The 23,556-nt window shown below is 42.3% G+C and overlaps 1 protein-coding gene across 2 annotated transcripts; it reads left to right on the top strand.

The window, feature by feature from the left end:
* GUCA1C (guanylate cyclase activator 1C) lies at positions 1-21,920 on the top strand. Of its 2 annotated transcripts, none has more exons than XM_016212503.2 (4): positions 1-204; positions 15,473-15,622; positions 16,852-16,939; positions 21,766-21,920. In XM_016212503.2, the coding sequence occupies exons 1-4, from the start codon at positions 1-3 to the stop codon at positions 21,918-21,920; spliced, it is 597 nt and encodes a 198-aa protein (XP_016067989.2). The 2 variants fall into 2 exon arrangements, with proteins under 2 accessions (XP_016067989.2, XP_087673987.1); XM_087817861.1 differs by having other exon boundaries at positions 16,852-16,979; positions 21,766-21,874.
* Positions 21,921-23,556: the final 1,636 nt, after the last annotated feature.

Raw genomic sequence — 23,556 nt, 5'->3', positions numbered from 1 at the left:
ATGGGAAATAGCCAATCTATAGCTGATGGCCTGTCAGCAATTCCTGCTAAAGAGACCTATGTGTGGTACAGGAAATTTATGATGGAATATCCCTCCGGCCTGCAAACTCTTCATGAATTTAAGACACTCCTGGGTCTGCAAGGTCTGAATCAAAAGGCCAATCAACATGTTGACCAAGTCTATAATACCTTTGACATGAACAAGGTAAGAACTTTGACTTTTCATTTGGCTACGGTTTTGCATTTTGCCTTTTAAAAAAATATACAGTAGCTTGAGGTAAAACGTGTGCATCCCACTGAATGGGGAGGTCTTCAGAGAACCCACAGCTTGTGGGTAAGTGAGTTATTAAAACACATTTAGCACCGACGGCGTGAAAATAATTGGGAACTAGCCGCTCCACCCTTGGAAATGTTCTGCATGTAGGGAGTTATTTTAAAACCAAATTAAATCTCAGCATGGAATGCTAATGCTATCGTTTAAACAAATCTAATAAGTGCAGATTGATTTACAAAGACTGCTTTCAAAGTGTTTAATGCAATGGTGACATTTTACAGAAAAGCAAATTACAGAAATCTGCTTTTGAAAGTGTGATTGCATCTAGATGGGCAGATAAAATCAATACAAATTAGCCAACATGTTGTTCTTACTCAAATCAAAAGTTGAAATGCATGCCCTGGCTGGTCTTGCTCGGTGGTTAGAGCGTCAGCCCTCGGACCGAAGGGTCTTGGGTTCGATTCCTAGTCAAGGGCACCTACCTCGGTTGCGGGTTTGATCCCCAGCCCCAGTTGAGGCATGTTTGGGAGGCAACCAATTGATGTGTGTGTGTCTCTGTCTCCCTCTCTCCCTTCCACTCTTTCTAAAAGCAATGGAAAAAATATCCTCAGGTGAGAATTAAAAAAAAAAAAAGTTGGAATGCTTCATAATACTTTTCCCCCTCCATATCTGATAAATCTAGTTTTGGAGGAAAAACAAAACAACTGATTTACAGTTTTAAAGTCAGATAAATTTTAGTTTCTAAGGATTGTCACTCAACTATTGTCTTGAATTTACTCATTCCGGAGGAGTTGTGGCACATTTAATTTCATGTTTAGGAAAAATATCAAGATGAGAAAAGAAAATATGGAATAGAAAAAGTAAGACAAAAAAAGTAATCTGAAATACAGGCTAAAGTTCTTCCCGCCTGCTTTTCCTTGTGCATTTTAGTTATTTTACCTGTAGATCTGTATATTTCAAAATGTGACAAAGCCATCAAGAATGAAAGGGAAGGGGAAAATACCGCTCATAGAAAAACAGTTAAATTGGGAGGCTGTGCATGAAAATCGAAGGGAAAGAAGGGATAGTGAATTTATGACAGTTGAAACAATTGGCTGTCCATTAGGATGTGTGGAATTCAGCACAGGCCCTGTCCAAAGCCAAAAAGCAGACGACAAAAGGAATTAATAAGCCAAGAACTAGGGAAAATTAAGCCCGTGAGAAATTAATGGCTATTTTAATCCTTGTAGTAATGTCAGGAGTAGATTTATTTTAGGACATTATTGTCTTTGGTTCTTTGTTACCGAACATGCATTAAGCACTGCCTGTGTAGCATGCCTGTTTCCTCCCAAACTGTACTTAGCGTAGTTGCAAGCAAACGCTCAGCCTGCAAGGAGCTTACATATCAGCGGGAAAATGGGAAAGATTCTGCTTTTGTTCCTAACTCTGAAGTATGTTCTGGATGTGCTATAGAGTGAATGCGCCACCCCAGATTCATATGTTAAAATGTAAACCCCAAGGTGGTGGAATTTGGAGATGGGGCCTTAGGGAGGCGATTAGGCCGTGAGGGCAGAGCCTTCCTGAGTGGGGTGAGCGCCCTTGTAGAGAGACCCCGGAGAGTTCTCTCGCCGCTTCCCCCGTGCGAAGACGCAGGGGGGCGACAGTTACCAGTGGACCAGGAAGCGGGCGGAGTCCCCCTGTGCCTTGATCTCCGACTCCCCAGCCTCAGCAGCTGCTGTTCAGACTGCCCCGTCCGTGGGATGCTGTTGCGGCAGCCGGAGGGAGACAGGGCACCGCGTGCGTGTTGCCTGCTACCTGCCTCTACCGTGCGGGCATCTCGCTCCCCGGCTGTCGTTGTTTCACTCTGGGTGGCTCTTGCTGTCCCTCGTGCCCAGTCCCTGTGGGCAGCCCAGTCTCACAGTGGAAGTCTGTTCTAGACAGAGCTGCTCGGGCTCTCACGGCACTCCTGAGAGGTTAGAACACGAGCTGCCATCCAGTTCTGCAGTCCTTCGCTGAAGGCGTCAACGCCATATCCCAGGACAGCGATTCTGTCGTCAGCCCACTGTCTGGGACCGCACTGGGCACGCCGGTGGTTCCCGTGCGTGAGCAGGAGCCTGGGAAGGGCCGAGCTGGGGGAGGCGGGGAGTCCTGTCAGTGAGGCCGGCTGCCAGGGGAGGAGGCCAGACCCAGACCAGGCAGGCAGCCTGGAGGGACAATCCTCTCGGTGACAGTCCCGCGGCGGCCAAGCCCGTCTCGGGAGCTTAATGTAAGCGACTGGGGAGCTCTGCTGGTATTCGTGATTTATCGTAGAGATTTTATGTTTGCAAGTGCACCATGCCGTGACGACAAACGCCTGGAAAGGTGTGGGGATCTCAAATAAAATCAGGTCATAAAATGAGAAGGGTAATGACTGTTCATTATCAAGCGATAGTAAAAAAATGACATGCAGTTATGCAAAGGAAAACAAAAAAGCCATAGATTTAATTAGATCAATAAAACTGTCAGCTGTCCCGAGTCCTGGAAGACTTACTCTTTCTGTGGACTCCTCTGCGGTTTCAACTGTCTTGGGGGAGGAGTCATTCTAAAACACATTTTATGCTTTCCTGCCTCCTCAAAGTGCTGGCAAAACATTTTCTTGATCTCAATCATTATGAACATTGGTTGTTATGTTTATGAAATACCACAGAGCACCCACGCTTACTGAAGTTGCTGGGCTTAAGTTTACTAATGTTAAAAATCCTGAAAATATATGCTTTTGTTGTGTTTGTTTTTTATTGTTTTTCTGTCTCTTTTCCTGCCATTGAATGCACCTTTCCCAGCTTTCTGATTGTTATAATACTAATAAGCTTCCAATCTCTTTTTACTCTGCCATTTCTAACCTGGGTTTGGCTTGTCCTCAAGTTAACCAAACTTGTTTGAATAGTGCATGAAGTAAAAGTAAGTAGATTCTGAAGTTCAGAGAATCAAGTTTGTAACCAGTCCTTTGGCTAATCCCACACCCTTGCAGGCTTTGCCTTGGCACTGGTCATAAGGCAGATTTGTTTCAGGCACCTGTCACAGACACCATAGAGGTGTCATGGGACAGCCCCACCAGAGGAAGGGGGCTGTCCCAACCTCGATTCTTATCTTCTCATATAAATGAATTTAAGTGAGAAAACTCGAGGTGCTTGCACTGTGATGAAGCTAATTTTATTAAAGCATGCAACTTTATTAAAGAAGCAAGGCAAGCAAACCTATACACACGGCTTGTGAAGCTCAGACGGACTCTCGGCTAATCTGAAGACTGAGTTGGGTGGGGGTCCGAAGAGTTATATAACCCCTGTCTATAGGTTTCAGAATTCTTCGGCTGAGTATTTTGGTACAGGTTAATTCCCAAGGTCCCTTTTTTACTTTGTTGTGGCCTCCCCAGAATTCATAAGAAGCACCCGGCAATTTTATCTTGCCAAGCCTTGAGACTGCTGGCTTTTCTGCTTAGGGAGGAAAACTGCCATTTCCCTTTCCCCTTCCCCCCTCCTTCCCTGCATTTTCTTGTTGGGGAGGCTTTTAACCATTTGCTCTCAAGTGTCCTTGTCTGGGGAAGATAATGGCTGGTTATTTACCAACTGGCTGCAAATTGCCCACACTGTTTGGCCTTGTTTTAACTTTCCTGTCTCAGTTTCCCTATTCCACATGCCCTAGCTTTTCAGTGCCCTGTAACAGTTCCATTTTTAATTTTTGAGGAAACTCCATACTGTTTTCCACAGTGACTGCACCAATCTTAAATTTATTTTTAATTTGTGTAGTGGGTAAGAATTTCAGCTCACATACTCAAATACTGAAGAAATGTAACTTTAGTTTCCCCTAATCGAAATTAATTTATCCTTTTAGCCCCCATTTACCAAGAAGAGGTCTCCTTCCACTTTCCAGGGTTGCATATAAATCCCATGCGCACATCTGAACCTCAAGGTATCAATAGGGGTCAGAGGAGCATCCGCCCACCCGGGTATTTGCCGAGTCAGCATCACTTCTCATCTACTTCACTTAGACGGCTGCTGTCTGCACCACTAGGCCTCCTAGGTCCAGTTTTCTCTCCGTGACCTTATACTCGTAGACACAGATGCCTTCTAGGCTGGCTCAGGGTTGTCTGACCAGCCACTCCTTACAGCCTTTACTCCCAAACTCTGTTAGGCTCAGGGGAACCTGGTGAGTTTCTACCCAGACAGTGAATCACAGGTGCTTTTGCTTTTGCTTTTGCATCACCCAACCCCACCTGGCGTTTCTATCACCCCCCCCCCACCAACCATTCTTGGCCTTTCAAAGCCGCGCCCTCCCCTTCCCCTTCCCCATCCCCCAGTGTCTTGTAACTCTCTCTTCCTTCCCTAGTCCATACCTCCCCAGCCTAGGGAATCTTTATCTAGTTTGGGAGTAGCCTGGAAAGACTAGAGAAACTGGCTCTAATTTATGTATTTTTCCAAATCTTTTGACACACATTTTATGCTCTGAATCCTGGATGGCTTAAACTATTGAAACTCAAGGGCTAAGAATGAGCATTTGATTTCTGCTATAATGACTTACCTCTCAGGCAATGCAGGTCTTTACTGAAGGTGGGAGGGCTGGATCATAGGATTTCCAGGAGTGAAGTCACATCCCTGTTACACCGTTTATTACCCCACTGCACTTGCAAATGTTTATTGAGGACCTGGAGGCATGGTAGAAGGAAGGGAAGCACAAAGATGACTAGAAATCTGTCCCTATCCTCAAAGGAGTTTACTAAGGATCTAGAGGGTGACAAATGCAATCTCCAAAAATAAAAGGTAGTAAATAATCAAAGATAAGAGAGGGCAAAGCATTGTACTAACTCTAGTTTCATGGTTTCAGACGGGTCTCGGGTATTATAGGGATGCTGTAATACCCCTCAGGTATTATAGGGATGCTGTGACTAGTGGTCCAGCCTCTTGCTAGACAGGCAGGCTGGACGGAAGGGCCAGGGAAACCTTCAATCTCATCCCAGTAAGGTGGGTAATGGTAGAAAAATCACACAAATTTTGGAAGGATGAGGGTGGGTGGCTAGGTAGAGGACATGATTTTCTGTGCCCCCATAGAGTGGAAAGTTACCTGAGAACATACATTATACCAAGAGTAAATGCCCAAAGAATAAAATAAGGCTGTAGAGTTTAACACTATAGCATGACTGCTCTATGCGAAATGCATTTATTGGGATCAGAAGATGCAATAAAGACTAATTTGTAGAGTTAGTTAGGTAAAGGCTTTCTGGAGAAGTTGAGGCATTTGGGGATCTTGAACGAGGTGAAATACTTGAATTAATAAAAGCTAACTCTGAACATTTCTGTATTACTCATTGTTCTAAGGATGTTATGTTTATTATCTCAGAATTCTCACAACAGTAATATGAGTGGGTACCATTTTTATCATTCCCGTTTTACAGATGAAGAAACTGAGGTACAGACAAGTTATCTAACTTGCTTAGAACTACCCCGCAGAATTGGGATGCTGGAAGTCTGACTGCAAGGGCTGTCCTCTAAATTGTTGTGGTAGTTCACCCTTCACAAAGGAGCTGAGAATTTCAGCGAAGAGAAACGCTCAAATTAAAGTACAAGATAGAAGAAAGAAGGGTGTGAGGGAGACTTAACTAAGGTGGAGGGTTACTGCCAGAGCGTAACTGGGGACCACATACTCCAAGCACCTCATCTGTCGTTCCCTCCATACAGATAACCAGCCTGTTGTTGGGGCTGCATTTATTCTTACATCATAGCTGAGAAATGAAGCACTCACAGCAACGAGATGCCAGCAGTGAGAGACCTGCTTGGAGAATCTCAGAGCAGAAAGTCAGCCCTTGGTCCCTCTGGCCCATGGTCTGTGTTCCTTTGCACTGGGTGTGAAGGTAAATGCATGGCCCTCAGGGCCACACCTAGGCCTCTGGATTTTATCCAACAGAGTGCCATTGTGAGCCCTTAGACAGGATCAAAAGTGCTCTAGGAATAATCATTTGTCAGGTGTGTACTTGCGGGAGGGCGGGGCTGAGGCTTTTTCTAATGAGAGGAAGTGGGATAATAAACGCCTGATTGTTAGAGTAGAGGAGGTGGGGGTGGACCTGAAACACGCATCAGATTTGCCTCTTGTAAGACCTAGAGATAAACAAGGGAGGTAAAATGGTTTCTCTGGATGTATGGGTTTGGCCTGGAACCAGGAATGGAATGATGGTCTAAGGCAGAAGACCAGTGGCCAGAACTAGAATACATCTAAACACCAGTAGGGTAAAACAAGACAGCCAAAGCAAATTCTCAGATTATTTAAATTAGCAGCCTCAGACATTTCCCCGGGATCAAGAGGGAGGGAATGGTGAGTGAATTAATCTGTTACCAGAAAGAAAAGTGAGGATAAATGGTGAGCTGTGGGATTTAATACATGATTTCTACAGTGTATGGGATGGTTTTCCTAAAATATCTTCACAAATCGAACCTTACTTTTAATGTATCCGGAGTCCTTGCTATTTTTAGATGACCCCTTTGGTGAATCTATCTTCATGGGGATGGTGGATGTAGCACCTCAGGAAGGGTAGGGTGACTGGGTCCCAGCTCTGACCCTATTGCTGTGTGTCATCTTGGGCAAGGCTCAGAACCTCTTCCTGCTAAAGTCTTCACTTCTAAAATCAGGCAAGACCTATCCTGCCTACATTTCTCTGAGCTCATGTGAAAGAATGTAGGAGGAAACTTGGAAAAAAGGTGCCACACAGCCCGCGAAAGGATGCTGTGTTTATCTGTAAAATGCAGATACAGTGGTCCCCCGGTTTTGAATGCACTCCATTCCGGAAGGCCCTGCGAGGTCTGAAACGTTCGAAAACCGAGGGATCAGCAGCTGACAGCTAGGCCTCGGGCTCTTGCCCTCAGCAGAAGCTGTGTGGCCTGTTCGACTTCCGAGGCGCGTTCGAAAACCGAGGTGCCGCTGTAACTCTGACCTCAGCCCCAGGTTGCAGAACGCTTAAGATTAACTCTACTTTTTATCAAGCTCAAATTATATTTCCAAATGAAAGAGCGTGCCTGCAGGGGCAAGAGTTGCTTTTCCGCCATTTCTCATCTTTAATTGATCTGAGTGCCTCAGACATTCATTTGTGCCATTGGAGGCAATATTGGCCCCTTGCGATGGTTGCCCAGCTCAGGGTGAAATTACTTAAGTGGGAATCATTTTGGAGTTTTGACTGTCTCCTTAATCTGACTAGCTCCCTGCGTGGGAGCTCCAGCTCTACTGGAGATTCAGGAGGGGCCTTTGGTTATCTGGTTCCCTTGCTTCTCTCTGCCTGAGAGCCCTTGAAATTGGGGCGGGAGAAAGATTTATGCAATTTGAAGAGCAACCTATTTGTGTTTGCTGGTCCTGGTTTATGGATTGGGATTTTTTTTCTTAACTAATGTGAAGTTTTTATGTAACATAGGTAGCAACCCTCTGCAGTACTGTCATGAATACTTTTTCCAGTTTGTTCTTTTTTATCTTAGTTTGTCATTCCAAAGGAGTTCCTGAGGTTGAATTTTGCACGTTTTCCTTTTGACTTCCGTTGCCTTAAGATGAACAAACCTGTCATTCTTTGAGAAATCTTAACACGATTCTGTTTTTCACCCTTTGATATTTCTTAAGGTTTAATTAAAAGAAGTTTCTTGGGGGAAAAAAAAAAAAAAAATTGGAGCAGGCAACCTGGCCTTTAGCTTGTGTCATAATCGCTGCTGTTCATTAACCGCTGGCTGCCCTGCAGGTGTAACGGGAATCGGACTGTCTGACCTACAAGGCGACCACAGTTACTGCTGCTGTTCTTCAGACACCTTTACTGGAAATAAATGACCATCCCCTAGATTGTCAATGATTAGGCTGCAATTTCTTCAGGGCAAAGACCAAGGCTACTAACTTCACAGCCACCAGCACTGATGCTCTCAGGAAGCATTTGTTGGTGATAATAAAACGCCTCATATTTGTTTAGCACTTAATAGTTTACAGAACATTTCCATATATATCATCAAGTATTGACATTTGGCTGAGCCTTTCACAGAATTTTACCCGTTTAAGACATCAGCTGTGCCTGCTGACATACATTTAAGCTTTGGCTGTTGTAACTCATACATTTTAACAAAAGCTGTTGGAATTGTGCATCACAGTTCTGGCTACATAATAGAAGCACCTGGGGGAATTATTAAAAATACCGGTGGCTGGCTCTCCACCTCAGTGCAATGGAATCAAAGCCATGTTTTGTTTTGTTTGCTTTAAGCTGCACATTTGGAATGTGTAGCCAGCTATGAGCACCAGACCAGAGAGACCACAGTCAGTGTGTCACAAAAGTGGGTTCTAGGCCCATTTCTGCCACCTAAGAGCTGTGTACCATGGATACATACAAAAAAGAGGATTCTGGGTCTAAAACTATTAATCCAGAAGCAGTTCCTCTCTTTTTCTGTTTGCAGTCGTAGTAAAGGAATATGGCCTTGAAGCAAGCAATAGATGGGGAATTACTTGTGCATATGCCCCACCCTCTATTCTGCCATTTTCTACACCCTCTATTTGCCGCCTCTGTGCATTAAAGAACAAGGATCCAGGCTCTTCCATGGGATGCAACACCTTTAGGAGACAGGCTGATTGAATCAGGGTGAGGCTGGATTTTTTTATCTGTTGCAATGTCAGTTTAGGGAGACAGGCACTTACAAGAGGAAACCCACACTGGCTCCCCGAGGAAGTTCCTTGCAAAAGGCTGCCACGGCTGTAGTCCTGGGTGGGTTTTCCACAGTTAGCTCATTCAGAAACAATCGAGCTCGGACCAGTGTCTTGCTTCCTGAAACACACTTGGAACTGGCTTCTAATTCACAGGGGGTCGGACACCTGCTGAGCTGGCCACATCCTGGGGGCAGATGGTCAGGGCTTGCTGGTATATCCAGGAACCTATTAATAGTCAAATATTATAGGAAGCCTCGTGTCCTAAGGTCCTCAATTTTGCAGTCATGGTTAAGTCAAGAACAACCGTGTCTGATTTGCGTGAAGATCACATTAGAGAACCAATTTACCAAGCCAGCATATATTTCTCATCTTACAGAGGGGAGTCTCTCTTCAGGGCGTTCTAACAATTCCATGGCTGATGGGAGTCTGTGTTTGTTATTAATATAAGTATCTGTAGGTGGAAATGGGTGAGATCATATATGCCAAACATAACATTGCCCTTATAAATTTTAAAAATTTACAAAAGTATTTAAAAAGTACTCACATGTATTTGTCATGATGGAGGTGGCCCTTAGATTGCCTACTTTCTTTGCAGATCCTAAAATGCAAATTAAATATCACGGATAATTGTTGCCCAATCCTATAATGTGCTTATACCAGCTCTTGAGTTTCCTTCCTTTGACCATTTTCAAACAGACTTTTCATTTCTTATGTTGCTACTGACCTACCACCGCTGGTAAAATGTCAATGAAAAGTGTCACATGTGAAAAAAAGAAAACATCTAAATGTCTTCAGGTTAGGGGCTGTGACAATTCATGAATTTTTCACAGACAGTGATTCTGTGAAAAGTAGCAGCAAGTTAATGCTGTGGGAAGAAATGGTGTTAATCTGGGACTATAGTTTGGTGAATTTTTGTTAGAATTGAATTATTTGTTTCCTAAATAAGAGGGTCCACTAGAACAAATGATGTTTTGTCACTAGTTGTTGTTATAACAATCATCTCTATTTCCATATTCTTAGTGTTACTAGACCCAGGATTACACGATTCTTGGTCAGAACTGTGTAGGGTCTTGTTAGGGCTAAAAGAGCTCATGTGTGTGAAGTATAATATCTGGTACTACACGTATAGCAAGTATTACATAAACACCAACAGTTGTCATTATCATGATTATTAATATAATTGTTATTAATAGTCCAATCCATTTCTCATCTGCAAAAAGAAGGACTATTCCTAGAGCTTTAATTTTATGATTTGAATCAATGAAATGACAAGTTACCCTAACGACATTCCGCAGTTTATAAATTCATGGTTCTATGGGACAAAACCCCAAAGCAGGTATCTCTGTTTCTTGGGCTCACTCAGGCAAACAGAAAGAGAGTGCTGGTGGGACCATACTGGACATAAGGCTATAGATTCCTAGCCAAGACTAAGAACAGGATCAGCGAAAGCAGGACCAGCATGTACACTTCAGGTCCTGGAGGGGCAGCTGGGTAAATTCCCTGGGAAACTGCAGGCAGAGAGAGGCTGTCGTCGGTGGGGCGGGAGAGAGGGGTACGGGTTCCAAAACGGACAGAGGAAATGTTCATCAGAGACAGGGAGCAGGAGAGGGCAAGAAGAGAATGAACAACTTCTGTCCTGCTGAGCCAGATGGCTGGGGGGGGGGGGGCTGGAGGCGGTAGCCCCAAGAGCCCTCGGGGCTCACAAGTCTCCCCGAGGCTAAGCAGCTTAGAGCAGACAGGCCGGCTTCACCTGGGCAGCAACGGCGTGAAGGCGGCACAGTCTCCAGGCTGCAGCTCCAAGGTGCTCAGAGCTCCCTGGCTTGATGCAGCCGTGTGACCAAGTCGTGCACACTTGGGGATCCAGAGCAACTCGCTGCGCTGACCGTGTCCCATCTGTTCACGTCTGTGGACACCTGTTCCAGAAGATAATTCAATTATGAAGAGTTTGGGGGCAATATTGGGTGGTACAAAGAACAACAGTCTTAGGGTGAGGCTGACTGGCTTTAAATCCTGGAGTCTCCCACATCCCAGTTCTGTTACTTTAGCTAGGTTATTTAACTTCTCTGACAATCAGTTTTCTCTTCTATAAAATACGAGTTGTAAGGCTACCTGTAAGATTGCTGTTAGAATGAAAGGTAATGCATGGAAAGTGACCAGCACAGTGCTTGGAACATGGGCTTTATTCCTTTTTAAAATAGAAATAGGGGCTCTTATACTTAATAATAAATAATAAAATAACAAAGGGACTTTAACATATTAATGGAGCCAAACTCCCTCAGAAACCTGAGAAACTCTCATGCTTCCATATCTTGACCCTCGTTTTAACTCTTCTTGTAAACCACTCCACCGTCAGAACATAACGTGTAAATCTATAAACATGTTGGAATTAAAGTTATTTTCATATACATCCTCTCAAGCTCTTCTTTCTGAGGCTCACTAGAATGGCTTTGTGTGTACCCCATTTACAACCTTCCCTCATCCTCTAAAGAGGCTTTTGCCACTGCCAAACTGATTTTCTAGAATTTCGTGATGCAGAATTATGAGAAAAATTGGTGGAGTAAGAGAGTAAGATGTTCTCACACTAGGCTGGCAGCGAAGAAAGTGGACAATGAAGATTGCCGAAGACTCGAAGACTGAGCAGCAGATGTACGTGAAAGAGCAGATGAGAGAGGAAGGGGGTGTTGTGAAGAAATCCATAAATTTTGTGCAACTCATGTTTGTTCCAGAAATGAAAGTAATGACTTGCTGTTACTTTGAAATTAATTTTTGATTGCTGGACTGTATTTGTATGACTAGGTCAGTATTCTGAACTATGAGGGTCATCATTTTTCTAATTAGTTTTATAAGGTTACATAAATTCATGTAAAAATAAGTCACACTTAATAGCCACTTGGAGAGATGGCTTAGATGATTACGTTGCGAACGAAGAAAGACATGGATCAGAAAAACAGCTTAGGTCCATGGTTTCTCAGTCTTGGGCTACATAAGACTCACCTGGGAGCATTTAAAAATAGACTCTTACACCCCATCTGAGGAGTTTTGATGCTGTTGTTTGGGGGAACCTGCATATTTCATTGTCCCGACATGATTCTAAGGCAGGCAATTTATGAACCCGATTCTGACATCTCCAGACAGTTTTGTGTGCCCTGGGGGCTTCTGTAACTCAGCTACAGAACCATGAACGTAACAGTGTTCCTTTGGGTTGCATTCTTCTTAGTCGCGTTTGCAGGGACATCTCACCTTCTCTGTAACTCAGCCCCCACTCCCATCCTTGACATCTGTAGATTAACTGAAAACAATAATTATTATTTTTTCTGGTTTACAGAATAAGCATTTACCCAAACCCCTCTCCAACACTAATGCAAGCTATTAAATCACATTCACTGGGGTCATCTCCCTAATGCAAATTTCTACAAAATCTTAACAGAAAGATAATTGGAAAGAAGAGTTGGCTGCAATGGTAAGGAGTAATTTGCTTGACTCCATAACAAAATGCTGAAGTGAGAACAGGAAATGTTTTGCTTCTAGGAACTTTTGAGGAGGCTGCACTTGTGAAAGTAGAAAGGCTTTCTCACCCATAATCAACTTTGGCTGTAGATTAAGCAGGTTGTCTATTTTATTTTTTATTTTATTTTATTATTTTTTAAATATATCTTTATTGACTTAAGAGAGAGGAAAGGAGAGGGAGACAGAGAGAAACATCAATGATGAGAGAGTCATTGATCGAGCCCGCAACCTGGGCATGTGCCCTGACGGGGGATCGAACCCCGATTGCCTGGATCCCAGGTCGATGCTCAGCCGCTGAGCCACTTCCAGCAGGGCAGGTTGTCCGTTTTAAAACCAAGCAATAAAAATATTTATGCTCATCTCCTGGTGGGGTTTGCCCAGAGCTTTCCAAGCCTGGATTGGAAGGTGCTCAGGCCACCCACCCGCTGCGCCTAATCATCAAGTATGAGCTGTTCTAAAGGCAGCTTTGCTCAGTGTGGCCTGTTGCCATTCATCATGCAGGTGGTGCTGAAAACTGTGATCACTGATGCGGGACTCGAAAAATGAAGCAAGCCATCATAAAATACCAGGTTTTTATGGGAACACTGGAGGATCAACTTTTTTATTTATAAAGAGCCAGCTCAGTCTTCACAGGGAGGGTGCTTCTGTGACCTTTTGGTAAACGTGCTCAGTAACTACCCAGGAATTGGCTGTATTGATTGGTCAGCTCTAAAGACACAGTAGGAAGACCTGGGAGCAGATGTGCCCCTGGTTGGATACTGTCCACCCAGGTTACATTCTCCGTACCTGCCAGCCCCGTTTCCAAAAAATAATGGTCATGTCCTGCCAGATCTGGAGATGCGACATCTTGATGTCATCTTAAATAAATTTCAACTCTAAAGAAACATATTTCCCTTGTCTCAGCCATAGCTCTGCTAAGGATTAATAAGGTGGTGGTAACCAGCACCAGGAAAGGCAGATGGAGAGAAGGTAAAACCGCTTTACATTTTGTATACTCCCTTTAGGAGACTCATTCAGCCAGACTACAGCCTGTTAGCAAGAGTCTTATCTTCATAAGAACTATTTCAGTTATAAATGGGGTAAAGACTCTGGAATTATAAAATGTAAAACTCTAATACCCAAATGTAGTGTGGTGATTTTTAAATATTTTCTTTTTTAAAATAACACTTTATTAAATTTATTGGGGTGACAGTGGTTAATATGAACATATAGGTTTCAGGTGTGCCTTTCTATGTTACAAGATCTGTATATTGCTCTGTGTGCCCACCACCCAAAGTCATATCTTCTCCCGTCACCATATATTAAGACCCCCTTCACCCCCCCCACCCCCTTCCCTCTGGCAACCACCACACTGGTGTTCGTGTCCATGAGTTTCAGCTTTATATCCCACATATGAGTGAAATCGTATGGCTCTTAACTTTTTCTGACTGACTTACTTCACTTAGCATAATATTCTCAGGGTCTGTCCATGTTGTTACGGATGGCAGTGTCCCATCCTGAGTAGTGAGTGTTCCATTGTGTACATGTGCCAGACCTTTATTCAGTCCTCTATGGCAGGACACTTGGGTTGTTTCCATGTCTTGATTTCTTCTTTTTAATATATTTTCTACTATTGAGTTAAAACTTCACAGCGTGAAGAAAATATAAAAATATAGTGCTTTTTGAAGATAATGCTATAGTGCTTAGCGCATTGGCTTCCAATATCAGAGATGCTGTAGTTGTCTTTTTTAAAAAGCCCTTAACCAACAGTACAGGCTTTGCTTCACATCCAGAACTACTGGTGATTTCTCAGTTGCTTTTCTCAGAGACTTGGTGGAACTGGACACAAAAGCTTGAGACTCAAGGCAAACACATATCACTTTACAGACCAATAAGTCTAAAGCCCTTTATTTCTAGGGGAAATATTTCTAAGGGTACTTTATGTCACATCCTGTTTTGTAAGTAAGACTTGGCATTCCAAAGAGAATGCAGCTGACAGCGTGTCTGTCATCGGCTACCATCGGCATCTGAACTCGCGGAAAAATAGCAGAGTGAGACACACGCCCAGAGCTGGCCACATTTCTTACGATAGTTGAGCATTTGGCTGAGCAAAGTTTGCAGTGTATGGGTCTCAAGAATGACATAAAGTGTGTTTTTTCCCAACTGAGAATGTTTTATCAGTTCAAAACAGGATAGAGGAACTAAGTTTGCAATCCTTAAACAATCTTTTCTAAGATCGACTAGTATGACTCTTTTTTCTTCTTTTTTTTTATTGCTTCACATCTATCAATATTTTTTTAAATTTTATTTTTGTTCAAAATATTACAGATGTCCCTTTTTCTCCCCAATGACCCATTCTACCCTGTCCCACCCCCCTCCCCAGTCCCTCTCCCCTCCATTGTCCATGTCCTTGGCTTGTGCATATACACACATAAATTCTTTGGCTACTCTCTCTCCCTCCACCCACCTGCCCTCCTCCATCCCTCTGACAGTCATCAGTCTCATCTATGCTTTTATGAGTATGACTAACTCTTAATAGAATAAAGAGGCTCGGAAATTTTGATTCATACAGAAAAGGAGGCCCTTAAAAGGAATCCTGGGGTCTGGCAGTCCAAAAAGATCAACCAGTCTCTCTAAAAAGGAGTGCAGAATTTAGCCACTTGAGATGCTTTCCTTCTATTAAAAATTAGTACCTGGTCTTCTCCCTGAGAAGACGTCAAAGCCTGAAGATGCTGAGGAGGAGACAACCACTGTAGGCATCAGTGCTGAGGACTCTGCCTTCCATCATGGCATTTTAAAACCATTTTTTTTAGGTACAAGAAGTAGAGATTTTCTCCAAAAAGGTATTTAACCATATATTTAAAGTTACTTGTTTCTTTGCTTGTACACATTTGTTCTATATGCATGCCTATATATTATTATTTTTTAATGAAACACCAGGAAAAAAGTTCTATGCTAAAATCTTGTGGGTTGTAGTCAATCGTACTGAAGGTCTTGCTCACAGGTCAGAAACAATTCTTTATTTCTCTTTCCCTCTTGCTTTCCATAGGATGGGTTTATTGACTTCTTAGAGTTTATTGCTGCTATAAATCTAGTTGTACGAGGAAAAATGGAGCAGAAATTGAAGTGGTATTTTAAGTTGTATGATGCTGATGGAAATGGTTCTATTGACAAAAAGGAACTACTGAGCATCTTCATGGTAAGTGGGGTAGCAAAATATCTTTTGCAGGACATTATGTAGTTAATCCAATTTTCCTGCCTGTGGGGTTGATGATAACTCTCTATGTGGTTGGCTATTTTGAGGATATTAGCAAATTGGATCCAGCAATATATTAAAAAGATCATACACCACGACCAAGTGGAATTTATTCTAGGGATGCAAGGCTGGTACAATATTCACAAATTAATAAACATGATAGATCACATAAACAAAATGAAAGACAGAAGTCACATGATCCTATCAATAGACGCAGAAAAAAGCATTTGACAAAATTCAACACCCATTTTTGATAAAAACTCTCAACAAAGTGGGAACAGAGGGATCAGACCTCACCATGATAAAGGCCATATATGACAGACCTACAACCAACATCATACTCAATGGGCAAAAACTAAAACCACTTCCCCTAGGAACAGGAACAAGACAGGAGTGTCCACTTTCACCACTCTTATTCAACATGGTACTGGAAGTCCTCGCCACAGCCATCAGACAGGAAGAAAACATAAAAGGCATCCAAATTGGAAAGGAGGAAGTAAAACTGTCATTATTTGCAGATGACATGATATTGTACATAGAGAATCCTAAAGACTCCACCAAAAAACTACTAGATTTAATAAATGAATTCAGCAAGGTAGCAGGATACAAAATTAACACCCAGAAATCGATGGCATTTTTATACACCAATAATGAATTCTCAGAAAGAGAAACTAAAAAAACAATCCAATTTACCACTGCAACTAAAAAAATAAGATACCTAGGAATAAACTTAACCAAGGAGGCAAAAGACCTGTACTTGGAAAACTACAGGATGTTGCAAAAAGAGACAGAGGAAGATATAAACAAGTGGAAGAATATACCGTGTTCACAATCTTTTATTTTTATATATCTTTATTGATTTCAGAGAGAGGAAAGGAGGGGGAGAGAGAGAGATAGAAACATCAATGATGAGAGAGTCATTGATCGGCTGCCTCGCCCGCAACTCGGGCATGTGCCCTGACCGGGAATTGAACCCCGATCACCTAGGTCGATGCTCAACTGCTGAGCCACGTCCGGCCAGGCACAATCTTTTATTTTTAACAATTAGAACAGGTTGGATAGCAAAATTGACATGAACACATCCCCAAATTCTGTCACATTGGGGTGGAAATGTCATAAAATGTGTATACTTTCAGCCAAGTTGAACATCTTGATTTAATTTATCTTTGCAGACTGTACAAACCCTCAATGGCCAGCACACTCTGAGTCCTGAAGAATTCACCAACTTGGTGTTTCATAAGATTGATATAAACCATGATGGTAAGGCAGCTACTCTCCTCAGGCTCATGTTTCTTCCAAAGCAGGAGGTGGTGGTGATGGGAAGTGCTGTTTAGACGAAAGCATGAACCTTTCAAGAGACCCCTAGGTGTGATGTCATTTGAACTACAGAATTTGACCAGCCTAATGTTTTCCAGTTGATACAATTCAACTGAGCAAATATTTATTGACCATATTGATATTCAACACATGGTGCTTGAGACTTTAGGATTAAGAGTAAAGGGAGATACAAGGAAAGAAAGTAAGTGAATATGAGATGAAGGACCCCTTTGCTGTTTGCTCTGGGACATATTCTATCATTATTTCCTTTACTGGAGGTTTCTCATCACCTTACAAATAAACTTTAGTTTTCCTTACTGAACAGACCCTTCCTGCAATTATGCTATCTCCTTCTATGATCAATTTCTGTTTCTTCCCTTTGGCTACACATTTCTGGAAAGAGTTGTTCATCCTTGCTTCCATTTCTGCTCTTTCTGCCCATTTCTCCATCTTCTATCTCTACCCCAAAATATGGATTCCACTTTGGATAAAAAATATTCACTTCTTCAGAGGCAGAGTGAAAAGAAAACACAGATATTCCAAAAGAAGAGAGAGTGCTTCCACAATTGACTAGGTGAGCATAGTAATTTGAGATTGAGGCAACGTATCCAGGAATGGCCCTTGAAAAGAAGAAAGTTTGGAACTGTGTAAAATATAATGTTAGTAGGAGATTTTTAAGAAGTGTGGATATGAGGCACTGGGACTCCAGTCATGGTTGTCATCAATCCACAGTTAACTTTTTTCACAGAATCAACCTGCCCACATGGGTCATTTCTTATAGTGGACATTAGAGGGCAGTAGAGCCCCATGTGGAGTGTGGCAGTTTGCACTAGTCAAAGGAGTCAGTTCAGTCTGGCAGGATGGGATGGTGAGGCGGCTGAAAGGCAGTTCAAACGAAATCGCCATTACGAGCGAGGCAAACAACTGGACAAGCATATAATTTTCAGGAAAACATTTGGAAATAGTTAATAGCATCAACCCTCCTACTAAGGACCTAGTTTTAGATCAGCCTCACCTCAATCTCAGGTCAGAAGTCTCACTTACTAGTTTACCAAGACCAAAGCCATTTGGTGTAGCCACTCATACACATTTGAGTCTCTCTACAGACTGAGAATAAAATAAGTCAGCTCCTGTGAAAGTTTGCAAGCAACAAATGCAGAGTTCATAAGGAAGTTAAGCAAAGCTAGAAAAAGGACCAGAGAAATGGAGAGTGGAAGGTCTTATGGGGCCAGCGAAGCCTTGTTTGGAATGTGCAACCCAGAGCGGTGATCGCCAAACAGGAGCAATGTTGTAGGTTTTGTTCTGCTTTGTTTCCATTTTTAACCTCAGGGGTGCTGCAGGGTGGCAGGGATTGGAGTAGAGAGGGGACACCATTCCTTCCCGGGGGGCTGAAATCTTTGACCCTTTGAAGGATGAGTATTCCGGAAGCCGATGGGACATCACAAATGTTGAAAACTTAGTATACAGTGAATTTCAAAAGTCAGGTTAAGAATGCCTGAAAATATCTATAGATCCTGCTTCTAGTGCTAGGAGAAGAGGGATAGAAAGAGGCGAGCTTCCTTAGAGAAATATGAGGATTGTAGTATCCCTACGAAGAGGCTTGAGTTCTATTTGTTTGAAGGAGCAGAAAATATATTCCAGAAAACAAGAAAGTGATGGAGGACACTTTTGTTTACTATTTAAGGAGATTTCTCAAGAACAGAGTATAAGAGACCGATAAAATGGGAAATACCGGTCGGAGAAGGCCTAGAAATAGACAGATCTGGGTTGAAAATGTGGATCCCGGGGAGTAAAAGGTGTGCTCAGGCAATAACTTCGGTTACCTGCAGTTAGAAAAATGGGCTCTTTGGCCTGGAGGAGTACGTGAAAAGAGAGACAATGCCTTATAGCTTCTGGAATATCTTCTAGAACTAAGCACATGAATAGTTTCCTCTGATAGAAACCTGTGTTTAAGAAAAAAAATATATCATTGGCTTCTACAAAATGAAGAAAGCAAATAAACTAGTTGCACTTTGGAATAATAACAAACTGCTGTTTCTTGGCAAATGCAAATGCAGTGCTAAAGCTGACAGAAGTGGCTTTTACGTGGAAATTATTAGAGGTGGTTATGTCATCTCATCAAGAGACAGCTGGGTCATTCCATGTATCAAAGAAAAGATGCTGAAATTGTACTATTGGACAAGGACAGCTCAGTGCACCCAAGCACAAGGAAGAGAAAGTAATGAAGATGCAGAAGGTTGATGTACAAGCCTAATCAAATATGATTTTTATTTTTATTACCATTATCAAAACATCAGTGTTGAATAGAAATGTTCAATTAAGTACACCAGAATAGTGTTGACTATATGCCAACATATATATATGTGTGTGTGTGTATATGTGTATATATATGTATGTATATATGAAGTTCTATATAAGAAAACAACCAGATTGCAAAATATATACATTAATTTCTCAAAATAAAAACCAAGCACATCATTAGTACCTGATGGCCCAATGCATATTGAAACCAAAGACAAAGAAGATCACAACACACCAAGATACAACCAGAAAAACTTCAGGAACATATATGAAAACCCAATTAGACTGAAAATTGTTTGCGAAAGAATGACCAATATCAAATCTGTTGGCACAAAAAAATGCATGACAACTATGAAGTACTCTATACATAATTATCATGGTAGTTAGCAAATCAAAGTTAGAAGATTAATGAAAAGAGAGATATAGGAATAATGCTAAGAAAAAAAATGAAGAGCTACAAGCTCTATGAGGGCAAGAACTGTTTTCATTTTTTAAAGGAATAGTTTATTGATTTTTAGAGAGAGAGAAAGGGAGAGGGAGAGGGAGAGAAACATTGATGTGAGAGCACAGCCCCCTACTGAGGATCCAGCCCACAGCACAGGGCACATGCCCTGACCTGGAATCGGAAGGACAACCTCCTACTCCGTGGGACGACGCCCAACCAACTGAGCCACACCCACCAGGGCAAGAACTATTTTTATTTTATATACTTTGGTATTTCCTGTGCTCTCAGGAAATACCTGGCACATAGTAGGTACTCTAGAAATAGCTGCAAAATGAATGACTGATAAGAAGATGTCATATGAAAAGCAAAGGAAGGAATAAAGAAGAAACAGGCACAATATTCAGTGCTATCTGTGGGAAGAAAGGCCTCTGGAATAGAAGACTATTTTGGAAATTAACATATATATGCGTATGAATTGCATACTTCATAAAATATAAACAGGGATTGATTAGCAGGAGTTAATTATCAATGGAAAGTGTAATTGGGGGGCCAGAGAGAGGTTAAAGGGAAATTCTTTCTTCTCTACACCTTTCAGCAGTATTTGAGTCTTTTACCATGAGCATGTATTATTGTTATAATTCAACAGATTAGTTTTATTTTTATATTATGCACAGTAGCATCCAGGAAGGAGAGCTTGATGAGAATCGCAAAGACAGAAAATTGAAGTTCAACATTCAGTGTTACTGAAGAGTGGAAAGAGAGAGAACAGCGAGACGAGTCAGGATAAGGGAGCGTGGATTCGACAACCTGCATTGCGGGAAGGACAGCAACCCGCATTCCACCCTGAGCTGCTTGGAAGTCGTTCCTCACGTGACTGAGGAAGACTTACAGATGCTGTTCACAGCATTAAGTGCCAAAAGTCTAACACAGCGCCAAACAGCACAGGGACAGGGAGACTTAGGTGGCTCATAAAAATAAACAGTGAAAGTCAAAAGAGACAGAAGGAAGCCAAAGGGGAAATGAAAGAGGGTGATTACTGAGCAGACATTTAGGGTAAAAGAAAACAGGGACAGGACATAAAGGAAGAAGCTGAGTGACTAACCAGAAAGACATGTTTTAGAATGGAACATTCTGGAAAGCCAGCAGGGTCACAGGAAGCAAACTGGGAAACTGGGAACTACCAGGAGATCAGAGGGAGCTGAGTTTCCTCATATAAGAGAAGAAACTACTGCACTTAAAACTCTGCTATGGGCCAAACTGGTTTGCTGAGTGGTTAGAACAAACTGCAGACTGAAGGGTCCGGGTTTGATTCCAGCCAAGGGCACGTGCTTTGGTTGCAGGCTCAAACCCCCGGCCCTGGTCAGGATGCGTGTGGGAGGCAACCAATTGATGTGTCTCTCTCACATCGATGTTTCTCTCTCTCCGTCTCTCCCTTCCACTCTCTCTGGAAAGCAATGGAGAAAGTATCCTCAGGTGACGATTAAAAACAAAAACAAAACTCTGCTATGATTGTATTTTGAGTTTTTTTAAAAAAATACATTTTTATTGATTTCAGAGAGAGGAAGGGAGAAGGAGAGAGATATAGAAACATCAATGATGAGAGAGAGTCATTGATCGGCTGCCTCCTGCGCGCCCCCTGCTGAGGATGGAGCCCGAAACCCAGGCATGTGCCCTGACCGGGTATCGAACCTGGATCTCCTGGATCATAGATCAATGCTCAACTACTGAGCCATGAAGGCTGGGCTGTATTTTAAGTTTTAAGTGCAGCCAAAGAACATGTATGCATAGCCCATGGACACAGACAACCATGTGGTGATGGACAGAGGGAAGGGGGTGTGGGGGCTGGGTGGACATGGGCAAAGGGCTGGAGGAAGGTGGTTGGGGGTGGTAAGGACATCTGTAACAGTGTCAACAATAAAAATAAAGTTATATAAAACACACTATGATTGTCTTTTATAGCAGTTTTAAGTACAGTGGTTTCTTCTCTTATATGAGGAAACTCGTGTTGTTTATTATTTTCTAGGAGAACTGACTTTAGAAGAATTTATCAATGGCACAGAAAAAGATCAGGATCTTCTGGAGATTGTTTCCAAGAGCTTCGACTTTTCCAGTGTACTGAAAGTGATCTGTAATGGGAAGCAGCCAGACACAGGGGCAGGCTTCCTTCAAACCATCTGACAGGGCCGGTCTGCGGAAGGAGGCAATGAAGCGGCTTCGGGAACGCCTTTCCCAGATCTCAGTTAAGAAGAAACGAAGTTCCCCCCATGCACACGTTACTGACTTCAGGTTTTTATTATAATTGCTGTCAGTTTATGAATCCATCACTCATCTTAAGTCCCACGGAGACTTCCATAAACATCCTAGACAGAAGCATTGTTGTTTTTCTGTTTGTACATTAGTATTCTCTGAGCAGATCAGAATATGACAATTAAACTGAAGAACTGACTCCATAGCTATCAGTTCAAAACAGAGCTTACATGTACGTTTCCTTGCACAACTAAATTAATCTGCATCTTCAGGTAGAACCAGATGATCAGGGCAGCGTCTCCACAGTTTAGCATTCTTCTTAGATTAAACATGCATTTGACAAATGTGTTCACTGCTCTTGGCTCTTGCTGCATCCGTATGTTATAAATGACTAAGTTCTGGTTTATTGAGAAACATTTCTTCTGTCCTTCGTTCTTGTTCCTGACCCCAAATGCTGTCTTGAATCAGCAATAATGTTCCGTTCCAAAGGCAAAGTCTTAAGCTATGAGGTAAAAGGAGAAAATTTCGGGCGGGCAATGAGAATGTTTCCGTCGGGTTTGTTATAAATGTGGGACCAGTTGTGCATGAAGATGCAATGCCTCATCTGTAATTATTATGCCGGTTGGAGGTTGGATCAGAACAGCAGACAGCCAGGCTATGCAATAACAAGCACTTGACATTTTAAGTGGTCATGACATTATAGCTCTGACATTTTATTTTCTATATCCCTTCCCAAAAGTGAGATGATGAAGGGGATTTCTTGATGGGTCAGAACTTTTTAAGTTTGGGGTTCTGTATCACAGGCCCATTAGCACATCTTTCAGTGCACACAGTGAAACACAGTGGAGGATGAAGAGCAGATGTGAGCTGTCTTTATGTAAAAAGCTTCCTAGTTATGCTTTTGTATTCAAATTTGGGTGAAAAAGACACAATTGAAACTATAAGACAGAGGTGGACTGTCCCTGTCTCCCTCATAGTTACAGATACGGATAAAATTACTGTATAGAGAGAGGTATAGAAGAACCGTATTTGGCAGTAAAAATACAGTGTAAATGGAGGTAAAAATAAGTTATAGATAAATGTATAGATGAAGAGAAAGATGGCAGTAGGATAGATGGAGGTAGAAATATTCTAGGGGTTTCCAAAATATTTTGAGGAGATTCACAAAGAAGTACACAGTATAATATAAAATATGTTAAAATACAATGATCACAGCCCTGGAGGGTGTGGCTCAATTGGTTGGAGAATCATCCCCGTGCACCAAAGGGTCCGGTTCAATCCCTGGTCAGGGCACATACCCAAGTTGTGGGTTCCATCCCTCGTTGGGGAGCATATGGGAGGCAGCCCATAGATGTTTCTCTCTGTGCCCCTCCCTCTCTTCCTCTCTCTCTAAAATCAATTAAAACGTATCTCAGGTGAGGATTAAAACATAGTAATAATAAAAATGATCACAAATAATGTAACACGAGAAAAATCACTGCCACTCAAATAACACAAAGTTCTACTCAGTTGCCAAAAGTGAAAAGAAAAACCATTACAGTCTTGCCCTGGCAACAACCCCATTCTG

Source organism: Miniopterus natalensis, chromosome 6 (assembly GCF_054644295.1).
Source record: "Miniopterus natalensis isolate mMinNat1 chromosome 6, mMinNat1.hap1, whole genome shotgun sequence".
NCBI classification, from domain to species: domain Eukaryota; kingdom Metazoa; phylum Chordata; class Mammalia; order Chiroptera; family Miniopteridae; genus Miniopterus; species Miniopterus natalensis.
The sequence above is the reverse complement of the archived record's forward strand: the minus strand, read 5'-3'. Positions and strand labels throughout refer to the sequence as shown.

Excerpts from the sequence above, each read along its gene's own strand:
- GUCA1C (XM_016212503.2), top strand. The coding sequence starts at position 1 with ATGGGAAATAGCCAATCTATAGCTGATGGCCTGTCAGCAATTCCTGCT. Across the intron at positions 205-15,472 it reads ATACCTTTGACATGAACAAG|GATGGGTTTATTGACTTCTT; the intron begins GTAAGAACTTTG and ends TGCTTTCCATAG. Across the intron at positions 16,940-21,765 it reads GATTGATATAAACCATGATG|GAGAACTGACTTTAGAAGAA; the intron begins GTAAGGCAGCTA and ends ATTATTTTCTAG.